Source organism: Lissotriton vulgaris, chromosome 10 (assembly GCF_964263255.1).
Source record: "Lissotriton vulgaris chromosome 10, aLisVul1.2, whole genome shotgun sequence".
Classification (NCBI taxonomy): Eukaryota; Metazoa; Chordata; class Amphibia; order Caudata; family Salamandridae; genus Lissotriton; species Lissotriton vulgaris.
In genome coordinates this window covers 141096814-141110649 of record NC_141698.1, presented here as the reverse complement: position 1 = coordinate 141110649, position 13836 = coordinate 141096814, and the positions used below count along the sequence as shown (strand labels likewise).

Below are 13836 nucleotides of genomic sequence, written 5' to 3'. Positions count from 1 at the left end.
GGCAACAGATGTTTTCGAAAATAAACTCAAGAATCCCACCAGGGCAATGCACAACTGTTTTTTCCCTGAAAATATGTTACATTTCTGATCAGAATTTGGTTATAGTAGATTTCTGAGAACTCATTTGAAGTAATAATTTCCTCATTTTACATGAAGATGCTACACGGCTTCTCATGACCGTTCCAAAGAAGAAGGAAGCAACACACCTACCAGAGGGGAAACGTTCTTTATCCCACAGTCACAACAACGACCTGCCTTTACAACGCAGTCACTACCAGCCACGGCCGGTAGTAGGTGTAACTGCAGGGCGGTGACGTAGGGAGGGGGAGGGGCAGGGTGGGGGGTTGGTTGTAATGTATGGATTACAAACTATAACAGGTAAGTAAACATATAAATAAATAAAACGAATTTCGTTGCGCGCACTGCATCGCATTTGGTGATGCAGTGCACACAACGAAATTCGTTTTATTTATTTATAAGTTTACTTACCTGTTGTGGTCCGTAATCCATACATTACAAGCCCCCACCCTGCCCCTCCCCTTCCCTACGTCACCGCCCTGCAGTCACACCTACTACCGGCCGTGCCTGGTCACTGCCCCGACTGCGACGTTACCACTCATTCCTTTAACCCGTTAGTCATTACAACAACTTGCTTTAGGGGCGCGTTGTTTGACTGGTGTTGGATTTTTAAGTCCAGCACCTTCCCTACTGTTGCATAGACAGGAGTTGGAATAGTAATTTACACTATTTCAAAGTCCAGCGCCCCCTAAGACAAGTCAATGTAACCACTTGTGTGGCAAAGTAATGCATGGTAACGTCACAGTCGGGGTAGTGCCTATGTTGTAAAGGCAAGCGGGGTAAATGCATGCAAGGTTCTGTCATACAACCTTGCCTGAGGTGATACACATAATTTGATGTAATATTCATACAGCACGGCGCACCCAGTAAGGGGCCGAAACGTTCTCCTATTTCCTTCAGGTAAGTCCTTTCCCACCATCGTCTGAAAGGGCATTGGCTGTGGTGAGGCCCATAAGGGAGATGTTGAGTGAGCTGTGTGAGGGCTCAGAGCCTGTAGCGGAAGGGTCACTGCACAAAGGCAAGAGGATTTGAAGAAGAGTATGAGAACAGACTCTGCCACACAAGCAGGTACCTACCTTATAATTAAGAGTTAATTTCAAAGTAGTTGTCACAGTGGCAGCTCCTCCGTCAAGTCGAAGAGAAGCGTCACCCCATTGACTTAACCCCTTCAGTGCTGATGACAAAGCCAGCTCGTCATGGGCGTTACCTGCGCTACGCGCATGATGAGCTGGCTTTGTCACGTAACGCGCGATTTTCGAATGTTCAGCGCGCAGCGGGAAAACCCCCTAGCGCGCATGCGGTTAAAGAGGAAAAATAAAATGATAACGCATCAGTATTACCATTTTATTTTTCCTATTGAAGTAAGTGGGTGTTGGGCGGGGCGAGGCTTGCCCTAGCAGGGAGAGGAGTGGCTTGCACTCCTTAGGTACGCATGACTGCTTGGCCTTGTGGGGCCTCTGGAGCTGGCCAAACAGTCCCGCGCACTTTGCATATTCCCCACCAGGCTTGCTTTACACAGCCTGGTGAGGAACATGCCAAGCCTCCCAGTCCTTTCTGAGCGCCTTGGTTGGGCGCTCAGACCAATCACAACACTGCATTGCAGCGTTGTGTTTGGCTAGGGAGAGCCCGGGTACTTCCTGCAGCCGGGTGAAATAGGGAGAAGAGGAGTAGGCTGGCCGATCCAGGCAAGTGATTTTTTTTTGCTCCATCCCGCACTCTCCCCCCTACCCGCCCCCCCTCCCGCTCACCACCCCCGTTCGGTAGCAGCTGCTACTGAGTAGTCATGTTCCTGGGTAGGTCAAGGCTTTTAAATTTCTGCAAAATCAGAGACATTTGTTAGCTTTTCTTATTCTAGTAGAAACTCAGTTCGATATGTCAGCTGTCTGAACTCAGACGTTCCACCAGTCTGAAATTAATTATGAATGTGACACAAAATGCTGGATAATAAACTCAGACAAAGGCATTATTTCAATGCCTGGTTGTAGCTCTACCTATTGCTCAGCAGTGCCTTCTTTGTTATTTATTCCCTAATGTGATGTCACATAAAGGAGATGCCAGCATGATGTCCCAACAATGGTGATACTATTCCTTCTCTGTTGCTATGGGCTGGTGTACGTATTTGTTGACTTATTTGTGGCTGTAGGTCAGGAAAATCAGGAACATTTTTCTTTCAACGCTTGTCAAAAATGAAAGATAAAATGACTACTCATGTCAAAAACCAAATTAATAACTTAATGAATCAATCAATAAAACAATATATATTTTCCATGGCCAGCACATCGCATTTGTGTTAAAGGTCAATCACTTTCAACGATGTTGATGCACCAAAATCCCAGGGGTAACAGAAATGATATAATACACCCTTTGACCCCGGTGACATTATGGTGTTGGCACATCATGCAACCTTTAAGTAGCCTGCTTTTGCTGATGAGGGGAAGGAGAAAGACACTATGCGGCTGTTTATGATGTCAGTCAGAGTTGCCTCCGACCGACACCGTCTCGGTCTCAGTACCGACCGAACATTGGTCTGCAGAGGCAAGGGGGCACTGATAGGGGCCCCCAAAGTCACTTTCCGACAGCATTTCTGTGTCGGGAAGGCTGGCACGGAAAGGCTGTGGGAAACCGACATCGTAATCTCGATAGCAGAAACACTGTCCATAGGGGATTACGGTGCAATTCCAACTGGCAGGACATGGTGATCGAGCAGTCGGACCGTAAATCCCGAAAGCCTCCAACAGCAGTCGGAAAGCTTCCGACTTGAAACTACGTGTTTCTGGAGTTTCCTTATTCAATCCAGAGACCAAAGTCACAAGATTATCAAAAGGCACTTTAGGGCTAACATCCACTAGCTTTACTACCCCGTATTGATACACGTGGCACACTGCTAGCCAGTCACGGTGAGATTGTCTCATGTTTCAGGGAGAGAGGACTATAATTCTCAGAGTCCCGGTTTGGTTGTACTCAGTATATCAGTCACTTCTCAAACCAAAGAACTGAGAAAGTAAACTCTTCCTAAAATCATACTACACTGCTCTTACAAACTACTCCAAGCCCGGAAGGATACAGCTATATACTGGAGCAGTTAAATCGAAATACATTCAGTAACAAGATAAGGGATGTTCAAATCAGATATCAAAATTGTAAATGGGGCTAAAGAGATGCAGAGCAAAAATTGTTTCATTGGGCTTTTCCTTAAACAATCTTAAGGTTATGAACACTGAAACTAAGATCGTGGATGTCGAGGCCAATTCCTTCATCTCACCCTAGTGGATGACTTTCCCCTGGCACTGAATCAAGGATGTTAAAGAATAAAACGGGAAAGGGCGGTAAGAGGGAGGTAGAAAGACGCACTCCTGCAAGCTTGTGTTCAGAAAACCTGGAATGGTTTGGAGAGGCACAGCATCTCAGGGCCAAGTTGAAAGATCTCAAGGTCTCCACCCAAGGGTGAGAGAACACAATCACTAAGTGGAAAAACAACAAAGAATATACATTAAACATAAGGCTAACAAGGCGAGTGACTTTCCTGGTGCAAGCGGAGTGGACGATGTAAATAGCCACAGAGTCGCCGAAGATGGAAAACCACGCTGCACCGGATGACAGAAGACCTGGACACAGACACAAAATGACAAAGAGGTAATGAAGCAGGATTCACCCAGGGAAATGCAGCCAGAGGACAGAAGGGAAAAAAAATGGGAGAAAATAATAAAGGTTAAGAGTCAAACAAGCAGAGTGTAGACTATAGCAAAAATCACAATAACCACTGTTGCCAGACAAAGGACTTCTATACATGTTGGGTTGAAATGCTTGGTTTGCTCCTATTGTCCTGGAAGAGTGTCTGATGTTGCTGGTTCTGTAGTGACTAGGACTGTGCCTAGGAGTCTGGGAAATGTAGTTTTTGTGAGTGCAAGTGTGCATTTTTACCCTGTCCTTTGTGTCATCTCCTCCAATTTCCCATTCTCTTCTGCCCAAACGTGCCTTGTGACCTGATACTTAAGTTGCCTGTTTAAAGGATTCAAACCTGAAGTGATTGTTTATTATCTGTTCGATTTTACAGTCAAATAACATTTAATTAGAACTCAGACAAGATAGTTGCATCTAGATCTGGTGCTTTTCCTCGGTTTGCAGAGGAGGATAGTATTGCAAAACCATTACTCTAAAAGGAGCTTCTTTTTGTTATATTGCTTTGAGCAGTGGCGGCCGGCAAGACTCACGTGTGGCGGGCCAGTGCTTTAGGGCAGGCACGAGGGGGAACCCTGAGGTTTAACCATGTAAACGAAAAACATATTACACACTTACCTTGCTGCCAGCGCCGGGTCCCGCGTCTTTGCTCCTTCCTCCTGCGCTCCGTGTGGGACAGGGAGAGAGGAACAGCCTGACTCCCATGACCAATCACAACGCAGCAATGCAGCTTTGTGATTGGTAAGCTCCCAGGTTCCCCTGACCAATCACAACGCTGCAGGCGTAATGCAGCCTGCATGGAGAACGGGGAAAGTGCACATGACTGGTTTGGGTAGCCCGAGGGGGCCGACCAAACAGTGGGCAAACCACTCCTCCCCTGTCCTGCTCCCTGAGCAGAGCAGCCCGGAAGCAAAGGAAACATAAAAAATAATAACCTAAAGTTATTATAATTTTATATTTCCTTTCCACTGCTCGAAAGCAGTGAGTCAACGCTCCTCCGCCATAGCTGAAGAGCCGCCACTGGCTTTGAGTTTTCTGATTTATTCACAATTTAATTTGTTAGACAAAGGGGAATTGGTATTTTAACTCTGTCTCTGTCAAGAGACTACATTTAAAATCCAAGTTTCATTTTTTTTCAGTAATTGAAGTGGAAGTAATCAAGGTTCAGGAATCAGAGACAGGATTAAGTCTCCTGTCAGGCCAAGATCGCTGTACCAATCACAAGGACAGCGCTTTGCGGAAAGAGATGGCAACACATCCGACTATTTGTTACACCCATGCAGCATTGCGATGGGTGGCTTTGATTGTCTTTGAGGCAATAACTTCAGAGCAGACCACTAGATTGGCATCTCCTGATCTGGAGACAGTGACAGGGTATTGCATTTGGAAAAGGATATTCACATTTGGCTTATGTAGCTCCAGTGACCTTTTGGAGGCTTTAGAATAAACCTCATGCCTCCCACCACCTCATGCTATGTTTCGTTTCAGGGCTCCGGTGTGTGGTAGCGCAGCTGAGTGTGAGTCATCGTAGAGTTACACAACTGCAGGATGTAGGGTGGTATGAACAAGTATTGTTACCTAAAAATTGAATGTGCTCAGAAATCCAATAATCAGTTGTTTGATCACAGCAATGCTTCTAAAACTTCCATCTTCTTGTGTGTTTCTTATGTATTTGTGTAGCAGGGAACTATTTATACTAATAACGTAGTCTCGAACAACATCTTTCTGTTTAGAATCCATTCCATTGCATCTCTGTGCTGAACGCACAAACCAGTCTGAAAAATCCATTAAGGGTTCGTCTATGACAAAAGTGCCCAATATGTACTTGAGCAGGTAGCTGTGCCTGCAAGGGATTCGTTCACCTATATATTCATAGCAATTGAGAAATTACAATCAGGTAAGCTCTGTTAAAGTCGCTTCCAGTTGGATTACTCCGAAAACAATTTCGTTAATTTATCAATGAATCAAACATTATTATAGAAATACAGAGATGAGAATAACACAGGTGGAGGTATTCCGAAACAGAGTTTTATATTGATGTAAAATCATTAGGGTAAAGGTTACAAAATCAATAAATCAACACAATGTAGCCAGAAGTAAACAATACATAGGGTTAAATAATCTTCATAGTTACCGTTGTGAACACCCTTTCACAAAGTATTTATAGGCAATCTGAAGAGTTTACACAATACCAAAATTGCCTGTAGTTCAATAAAATAAGGAATAGGTGTAAAAGTCGACGTTTCGGTCTAATGTTGTCTTTGTCCGTTAGACCATCCTCAGGACTTTGCTTTTGTTGATAAAAAAACCATTTGCACTAGGAAAAGTCAATCATTGGGAAAACAAATCCACAAATTGACCTTCTGGTCAAGTTAAAACAAATGGCTGTCACTGCTTTGCTTAAAGACCCCAGTCAATGCGGGTGCTGTCAGCCAGCAGGGAAACACAAATTCAGGAGTACAAATTCTGTTTGTGAAGCGAAAAGAGGCTCCAAGTTCAAATGCTCGCTGAATAGTCGGTGTGTGTGAATATGTACTGGGCCAGAAATCAAGCTGAGACCGGGGTAGGATTTTAGGGCCTGATATAGCAAAGGGTTTTCCACATTCTGTGTCAATGGAGAAATGTGTTGAAGCATAAGGGCTGTGGTGCCTTCAGATTTCTTCGGATGAAGGTTTCTACAAAGATCTTTGAATGGCAGTCAGCCTCCTTCTCGCAGTCCTCACCTCAAACTGTACACACACTTTGTTCAAAATCTTTTACAGAGTTATTACAATGCTCTGGACATGGCTCATGATTTGCAAAACTTTTTCAATATTTAGGTCAAGTTTCTGCATAAAAAAAGCCCAGAACTCAGCATGGAATAGTGACAGGTGATTCACTCAATCTGTTTACCATGTGGAGGTATCAATTATGCATGCAGAAATTCTACAGCTTCTGCTCGTTTTTACCCACTATAAATAGTACCTAAAGTAGGCGTCTGGAAGAATAGCCGATGGTCGTCTATGAAGAGGGACTAGGGTGTGGCGAGAAAAAAGTAACATGAATGAGGTGATCACCCACAGTCATGTTGTTAATTATTAAAAAATGCTTTGCCTTTTCCACAATAACTTACACTTCCAAACATTCACCTGAATGATTTAGGATGGAGTGGTGACACAAGTATGGAAAAAAGTCCTGTTTTAAGAAAGGTGATAGGAAAATAAAATGATTCCCTTAGAAAATCAGATTTCCATGAAAAGGAAACAAAACGAGTGACCATACTATATTTTACTATACTTTCCTGAATCAATTAATTTAACTTTGCATGTTATTTAAAAATATCATTAAGGTACCACCGTCAAGGCTTAATGTCAACACGAGGGAGTCTGCACAGCTGATAAAGACCTCCTTGAAACAGACCCAGTTGCCTGATTTCTCATTTAAAAACCCACCTGCGGAGGCTACCGACAGATAGTTGACACTTCTAGGGATAGGCAAACAAATTAAATTAAATTAATTGAAAAAAGGACAGTAGCTCTTTATTTGTTCTTGTCTTGAAACAAAAAAACACCTTTCCATGTCCACAATGAAGGGGATATTCAACACTGCACCCCCCCCCCCTAAAAATATATATATATGCCAGATTTTCACAGCATCCACATGAGATCAATTTCCATCCATATTTTATTTACTTATTCATTTGGGGGTTTGTAACGTGACACGCGTTGCAAAATCACCGCCTTTCAGCACATTAGGGGAATAGTCTTAAGTGGTAGGTAGGGTCCAGGATGATTCAAATGAAGCCATGCCAAAGTAGGTTTCAGATGTTTATAGGTGTACCTTAGATGGAAAAGCCTTCATTGTTGCATCCCAGAAGACTGATGGTTTGGACTGTTTCACCAATCAGGATGTTCGAGCTGTTGGTTGATCTGAGCTGTCAGGAAGGCTAGTCTTAAAACCCAGACTACGCTTGGAAATGCAGATCATGCATTGAACGGAGAAGCCTCTTTGGAACATTGGAAGGTCTTGTTTAAGTCTCAATCATAGAGGTGGGCATTCTTGCCAATGGAGACTTACACTTGAAGAGATATGTTGATAACTCTTTTTTTATCTTATGTGTATGAAGTCACTGGGCTCTCAGGAGCTGATTTCAGATGCCTTGTAGCTTAGTAAGGTTGAAGGCTTGAGTTAGCTTCTGACACTACCATGGAGTGACTAGCGAGTCCACAACTTTTTAAAAGGCTTAAATGTTCTTACATTTAATTGCTGTGAATGTAACAGTTCTCAATAAATCGGAAAGTTTTAACATTTACTTAACTTGTCTTACCATATTTTATCATGACTTTGAATATTTGAGTCTTTCTTTAACTGCATGTTAACTTCAGGTTGGGAGAATGCTTTTGGATTTATCACTGCCCTTGCCAGGCATCATCCAACTACTTCCAAAGATGTACTATTATGGTTATGTCTATTTCCACAGGTTTATCATTCTTTTTTTCTTTCATATATACAATCCATACAAGCTTGAAGGTCAAAGTTCACATAGAACATAACAATGACTTTTTGCCTTATTGTTTTGCAGCCAGAAGAGTTGACAAACTCCTTGGAGATCAGCAACATTGTCTTCACCAGCATGTTTGCCCTGGAGATGGTTCTCAAGCTTCTGGCCTTCGGCATGTTCGGCTACATCAAAAACCCTTATAACATCTTCGACGGGATCATCGTCATCATCAGGTCAATATAGTCCACTTTTCCTTCCTTCACGTGTCATGTCGCTGTGAGTCTAAGAGGCTTTGGGACAGCCTTGTCTTGTAATGGCAAGCTTTAGGAGATCATTTCTTATAATCTTGTAATATTGCTGAGAAGGCGGTGGGCCGCGCCGGATGTACGTTTGCGGCTTTGCTAGGTTGCGTTTCATGAGATGCCACCTGACATATAGGAAGTGGCGGCAGATGGAAGGCGAGGGGTGATTTCTTACCATCCCCCATGTGGACGTCTGGCAAATCCTCCCATGATTAGCTCGGTGATGAGATCGGCTCTGAAGCAAATTCCCCTCTTTTCTGCTGCTATGCTCGAACGAAGACCTCTCACAGCATATGGAATTAAATGCAACAAGCTGGAAGGAGCAGGTTTTAACAGCAAGAGATTGTTTTGACTTGTTTTTATTTGGTTATTGCTGCGGAGAAAGAAAATGCAATATCAGATGCGCTGCTTGCGACCGGCGGATCGGTGTGTTTTTGTCAGCGTTGCTACACAAGTGAAATTGCTTTTCATGATTACTGTGATAGCACAAAGCTAGGCTGGTAATCTCTCTATTCCCCAGCCATATGTTAATTGACAACAAACAAAACTGAAAAACAAAAATATAATTGTCTCGGAGGGTGATTATGCAGCTTACACCTCATGCCAAGTTACCTAAAAAGTGTTTCAGCTTTTTTTAACCCACTAGCCCATGTCTCAAAACTTTAATTGTGTGTACATGTAACTTACAAGCGAAAATAACATATTTAGGGAGAGAACTGAATTTAATCGAATTGAATTTTATTGTATGATTACTTAAAACCATTACATAGAGACAAGGGGACAGTCTTAAGTACAAAAGAGAAAAAAGGAAAAGATGCTATTGAAAAATATAAAAGGTAATTCATCTGAAATTCAATTTCATTTCGTAAATAGCCGTTGGATTAAAATCTAAATATAAACTTCCAGCTTCCCACTGTGGTTCTAAAGTGCATAGTGACTTGTGATGGGCTCAGCTTCGAACGAGACCGGCACTTTAACTGCAAGGCATTTATGAAGGGCAAAACCTCTTTTGTACTTCACTAAAGTCTTTGCTGCATTCATCAAATAATGTACCCACACAGAGGTTTCTATGTGATTTAATCTCTTCCTTTTTGTGGGAAGTGAAGTGGTTGTTCGGGGCAGAAACCCATGTAAGATTTGAACACTTCAACACCCTAAAACTTGTACTTTTCTGGGTCTTCGTGATCCACAACCCTGCACTATCTCACCCTGGAAATTTTCAGATTTTTACTACTGTCAAGAGCAGGAATAAATCCCTTTCAAGAGTGAAGAGGTTAGAAACAAACCCAAAAATGGCAGAGGTGGTAGATGGAGAGAAAGTGTTTTTCCACGCGGAAAAGTGTTTTCCCCGAGGAGAAAAAATCCCATTAGCAAGTACGTTTACACTTGCTAATTTATTTCTTGCATGAGAAAATGTATCTGTACCCATATATCTAAAACATGGTTTCACAAATGTTTTCCATAAAGTACCTGGGAATCTGCAAATTTTGCAGCTTTTCAGGTATACTTCTGTTAAGGTTTTATATCTGCACCCATACACTTGAAGACTTACTTCATTTATTAAAAGAATTAGGACCCATGCACCTAGAACGGGAGTTTTGACAGGATATATTTAGGGAGTCTGAAGTTATGCTGAATGGCTTCATGTCATGTGTTTCCTTTTGGCTTGTTATCCTTGCTTCTCTGGAAAGGTTGGCCTACCGTGCACTATGTGCTTGATTTTACAAGTGTAAAGCCACCTTTGCCATTTAACAAAACATGACAAAAAGATGGCCTCTCATCATGGCCGGACTGACTGTAGCGGGCATCACATTTCCCTGGAGGCTGGAAGGGTGGAGGAACGTTCTGCAGCTGTGTGGGCCGGCTTTTCCCTTTGGTTTTGCTAAGTTCGCCCTAAATTGGCAGTGTATGCCCAGACATAGGTCCCTTGCTCACTTTGCCACTGGATTCAAAATAGCCTTGCTGATGAGGGATATGAACCCAAAAACGGTCCCAGGATGCTTGTTTCCTGTCCACGGAAGACATGGCTTGGCAGTTCGGGCTGGACTGTTCCCATGAGACACAGGGTCAGACTGATTTGCATATGGCCATGTCTGAACTGGGGTGGCGGAGTGAGCTAAAGAATGATGATGGATTAATCCCAGATCATTTGACTGGATGTGAGTGCTTGCAATGTTCAAAGGTCCGTCCATCATCCCCTTTGGTTTTGATACTGGGGGCAGCTTTGCAGCAAACCCTGTAACAAAAGCAGCAAGCAAGCGTTTCCAGCCTTCCGACGCCAGGCAGTGCTTAACTAGGGGCTAGTCTGAGAATATTGCCAGGGCTGGTTTCGGTTCCCAGTCCGGCCCTGCCTCCCATATACACTCTCATGTGAGCAAATCTGAAAGTAGTGGGTAGTCGAAGTTTCAGGGCAGTAAGGTCTGGCAAGTTAAGGAACACCCATAAACATACTTGTTTGGGGGTCTATCCACAAACCTTTTAATCAGCTCATTCCCACCCTGAAATCGCTCAGAGGTTTATGTATATGAAGGGCAGGAGTAGATGCGTTTCAGATGTTGAAATGGAAGGTTACATCGTTAAAACTGGTATGGGTTCAAGAAAAGGATCATTTCCACAGAGACAATATTTTCCCAGTGAAAAAAACAATTTACAGAGTGCATTTGCACTTACTTGAGACATTGTTGCGTGCGTATTTGTACATTCTGTCAGGTGTGGCTGGCAATCTGTTAAAGTGGTGGAGCGTTAAAAAAAAAAAAAAAAAAGTGGTGGAGCGTTATACATGCCGAATTCCAGCAAGCAAGTGAAGCAAGCGGACCCAGTTTTTCCTGATGGATTTCAAGGGGACACGATTCTCTACCCCATCCACCAACCGCACCATAGAAAGTTGAAAACAATAGGGCCAAATAGTGCATTATACATCACACATTTGCTCGAAATCCATCCAGTTCCAGCATTTTTTCACAGGTGTCCCCTATGCCAAGAATCAGTTCTAGTGTCCCATTGCCAGCATTTTATCACAGGTGTGCTCTATGCCAAGAGCTGCCTTCAATAAACCAATGTCAGCATTTTGCTAAAAAATAGGCCCTGTACGCTGGCTCCAGCCTTCTGCCACAGGTGTCCCACGTTTTAAATCCAAAACTCGACTGTCATCGGTTTCCAAAGAGTGCCCCCCATGCCAAGAATTGTGCCCAGCCACTGCCAGCCTTTGACCACAGGTTTCTTTGGGGAACATCACTTACAACGCATTTTTTACAACGCACTACCATTGCATCGCAACCATTACAACGCATACCATTACAATGCATTGCGCTGGGGGGCGCTCTAGGATAGGGAATATATTTAATTTACTATCCAACACCTTCCCTGCTATCCACGGGGACTGGAGTTGGAATAGTAAATTAATTAATTCACTATCCAGCGCCTAAAAGCATTATGCGTTGTAATGGACTGCGTGGTAAAAAACACGTTGTAAAGGCATGCGATGTAAAAGCATGCGTTGTAGTGACACCAATCCGTTTCTTTATGCCAAAAATTACCTCTAAGGTGCTAGAATCAGCATGTTGCAATCAGTGCCCCATATTCCATTATGACAAAGATGATCTCCGGTATGGCAGGTCCAGCAGAATACTTGCAAGTGTAATACGCCCACAGAAACATACACACACTCTCTCTTACTCATGCTCACTTACTCACTCACTCACACTCATTTGCACTCATTCACAGTTCCTCAGTCTTATTCTCTCTAACTCCTCAACACACTCTCATATATCCTCACATGCATTCATTCTCACTCACTGCCTCACATTCTCACTCACTTGCACCCACTCTTAATCTCACTCACAGTCTCTCTCTCAATCTCTCATTCTCCTTTATTCTCACTCACGTTGGCTTTCTCATGCACTTACACTCACCGTTCCCCACTGTCACTTTCTTTCACTCTCTCCCTTTGCCGGTCCCTCTCTTTCACTCACTTACTTTCAAACGCACATAACCACCCACACGCTCTTTCTCCCACACTAAGCTCATCTCTCACCTGCATGCATGCACACAACATTTGATAGACCTTTTTTGCACTTCAACTACCTGCACCGGTCTGCTTCGGCTCGTCAGTTGCTGATACCTTGACTCCCTGGCATGAAGGCTGCTCCCATTCAACCACGGCCCAAGCAGGTGAGAGCGGTGGAGCCGGATGAGGGAGGATTTCAACGGACGATGATGTGGGAAAATTAAATAAATAATTCATTGTCATTGTCCGTCATAAGCCCCCCACCACCCGGCCCCACCGCCCTACTGCCCTTACCTGCCCGGGCCGCGGCTGCTTCCACTCATGTTGAGCACTGAAGTGGGACCTAAAAGCTAGAGCCTGCTGGGCCATGGGCAGGCTTCAGCTTTCAGCGTCTTGATTTTTCACCTATCTCTTTCCCAGCGCGTCACAGAGTAGGGTTGGAGCATGAGGCTCCTAGCTCACATCCACAGTGATGAGATCAGCATGGGTGACTATAGGATAATGAGGTGCTAGCCCTGGGCACTTGGGTCTTAAGCATTAAAACCTGCATGCTACATGTGCAGGTGACACTGCAGTGGGTCACTGATGGGGCAGGCAAGAGTTGTCACACCAATGACATAAGGGCTGGAACTTTACTAGGCTTGGAAAATCTGCCTCCCCTAGCACAGGTGCCGCTATATGCCTACACCAGCCATGGGAGAATGTAGAGTCACTGCTTCAATCTGCTGCCCGTCCTGAGAGCCTGCATTTTTTTATCATACCAAAAGTGAATAAAAGGCTGTTATTCATTGGTGTAATAAAAAAAGATCAGAAAAGAAGGAGGCTGGAGCCCAGACGCCCATAAGGACGAGCTGCCACTACAACGGCACACGCAGAGCTGCTTTCTTGTGCTTAAATAGGGATTTACTAAAGATTTCTAGGGTGAGTTCTAAAAAGCTGTCTGTCAAAACCTTCTAGGAGTACTCTTTGAGCTGCCAGTGAACTCCAAAAGTATAAAAATTTACACGCAAATAGTTCTCCATCCAAGGTTGGTACAACTGGCCGCTTTCGGCTGAGAAACAGATTTGAGGTACTGATACTGACCTGCCAATAGGAATGGCTACATCAAGTAGTAAGGCAGAACATCAGCATTACAGTCACATGCATGTTGCCAGAATGACTTTATACAGTAGTAGGACAGGTTAGTTTTATTCATGGGGTTATCATCCCATTCCTGGGTTCTTCGTCTCCCACTGTAGCGGAGCATGATTTGATTCCAGGTCACCTTTCTGCTCTGCATTTGACTTGCATCA

General features: G+C 43.7%; 1 protein-coding gene across 1 annotated transcript in view; it reads left to right on the top strand.

Annotated features, from left to right (window-relative positions):
* The window catches only part of CACNA1H (calcium voltage-gated channel subunit alpha1 H), a 1502131-nt gene that overhangs the window by 1145221 nt on the left and 343074 nt on the right, over window positions 1–13836 (top strand). Inside the window, exon 11 of the mRNA XM_086940723.1 lies at window positions 8318–8469. Within this exon, the coding sequence (XP_086796849.1) occupies window positions 8318–8469 (152 nt within the window). The remainder of the gene's footprint in view (window positions 1–8317; window positions 8470–13836) is intronic.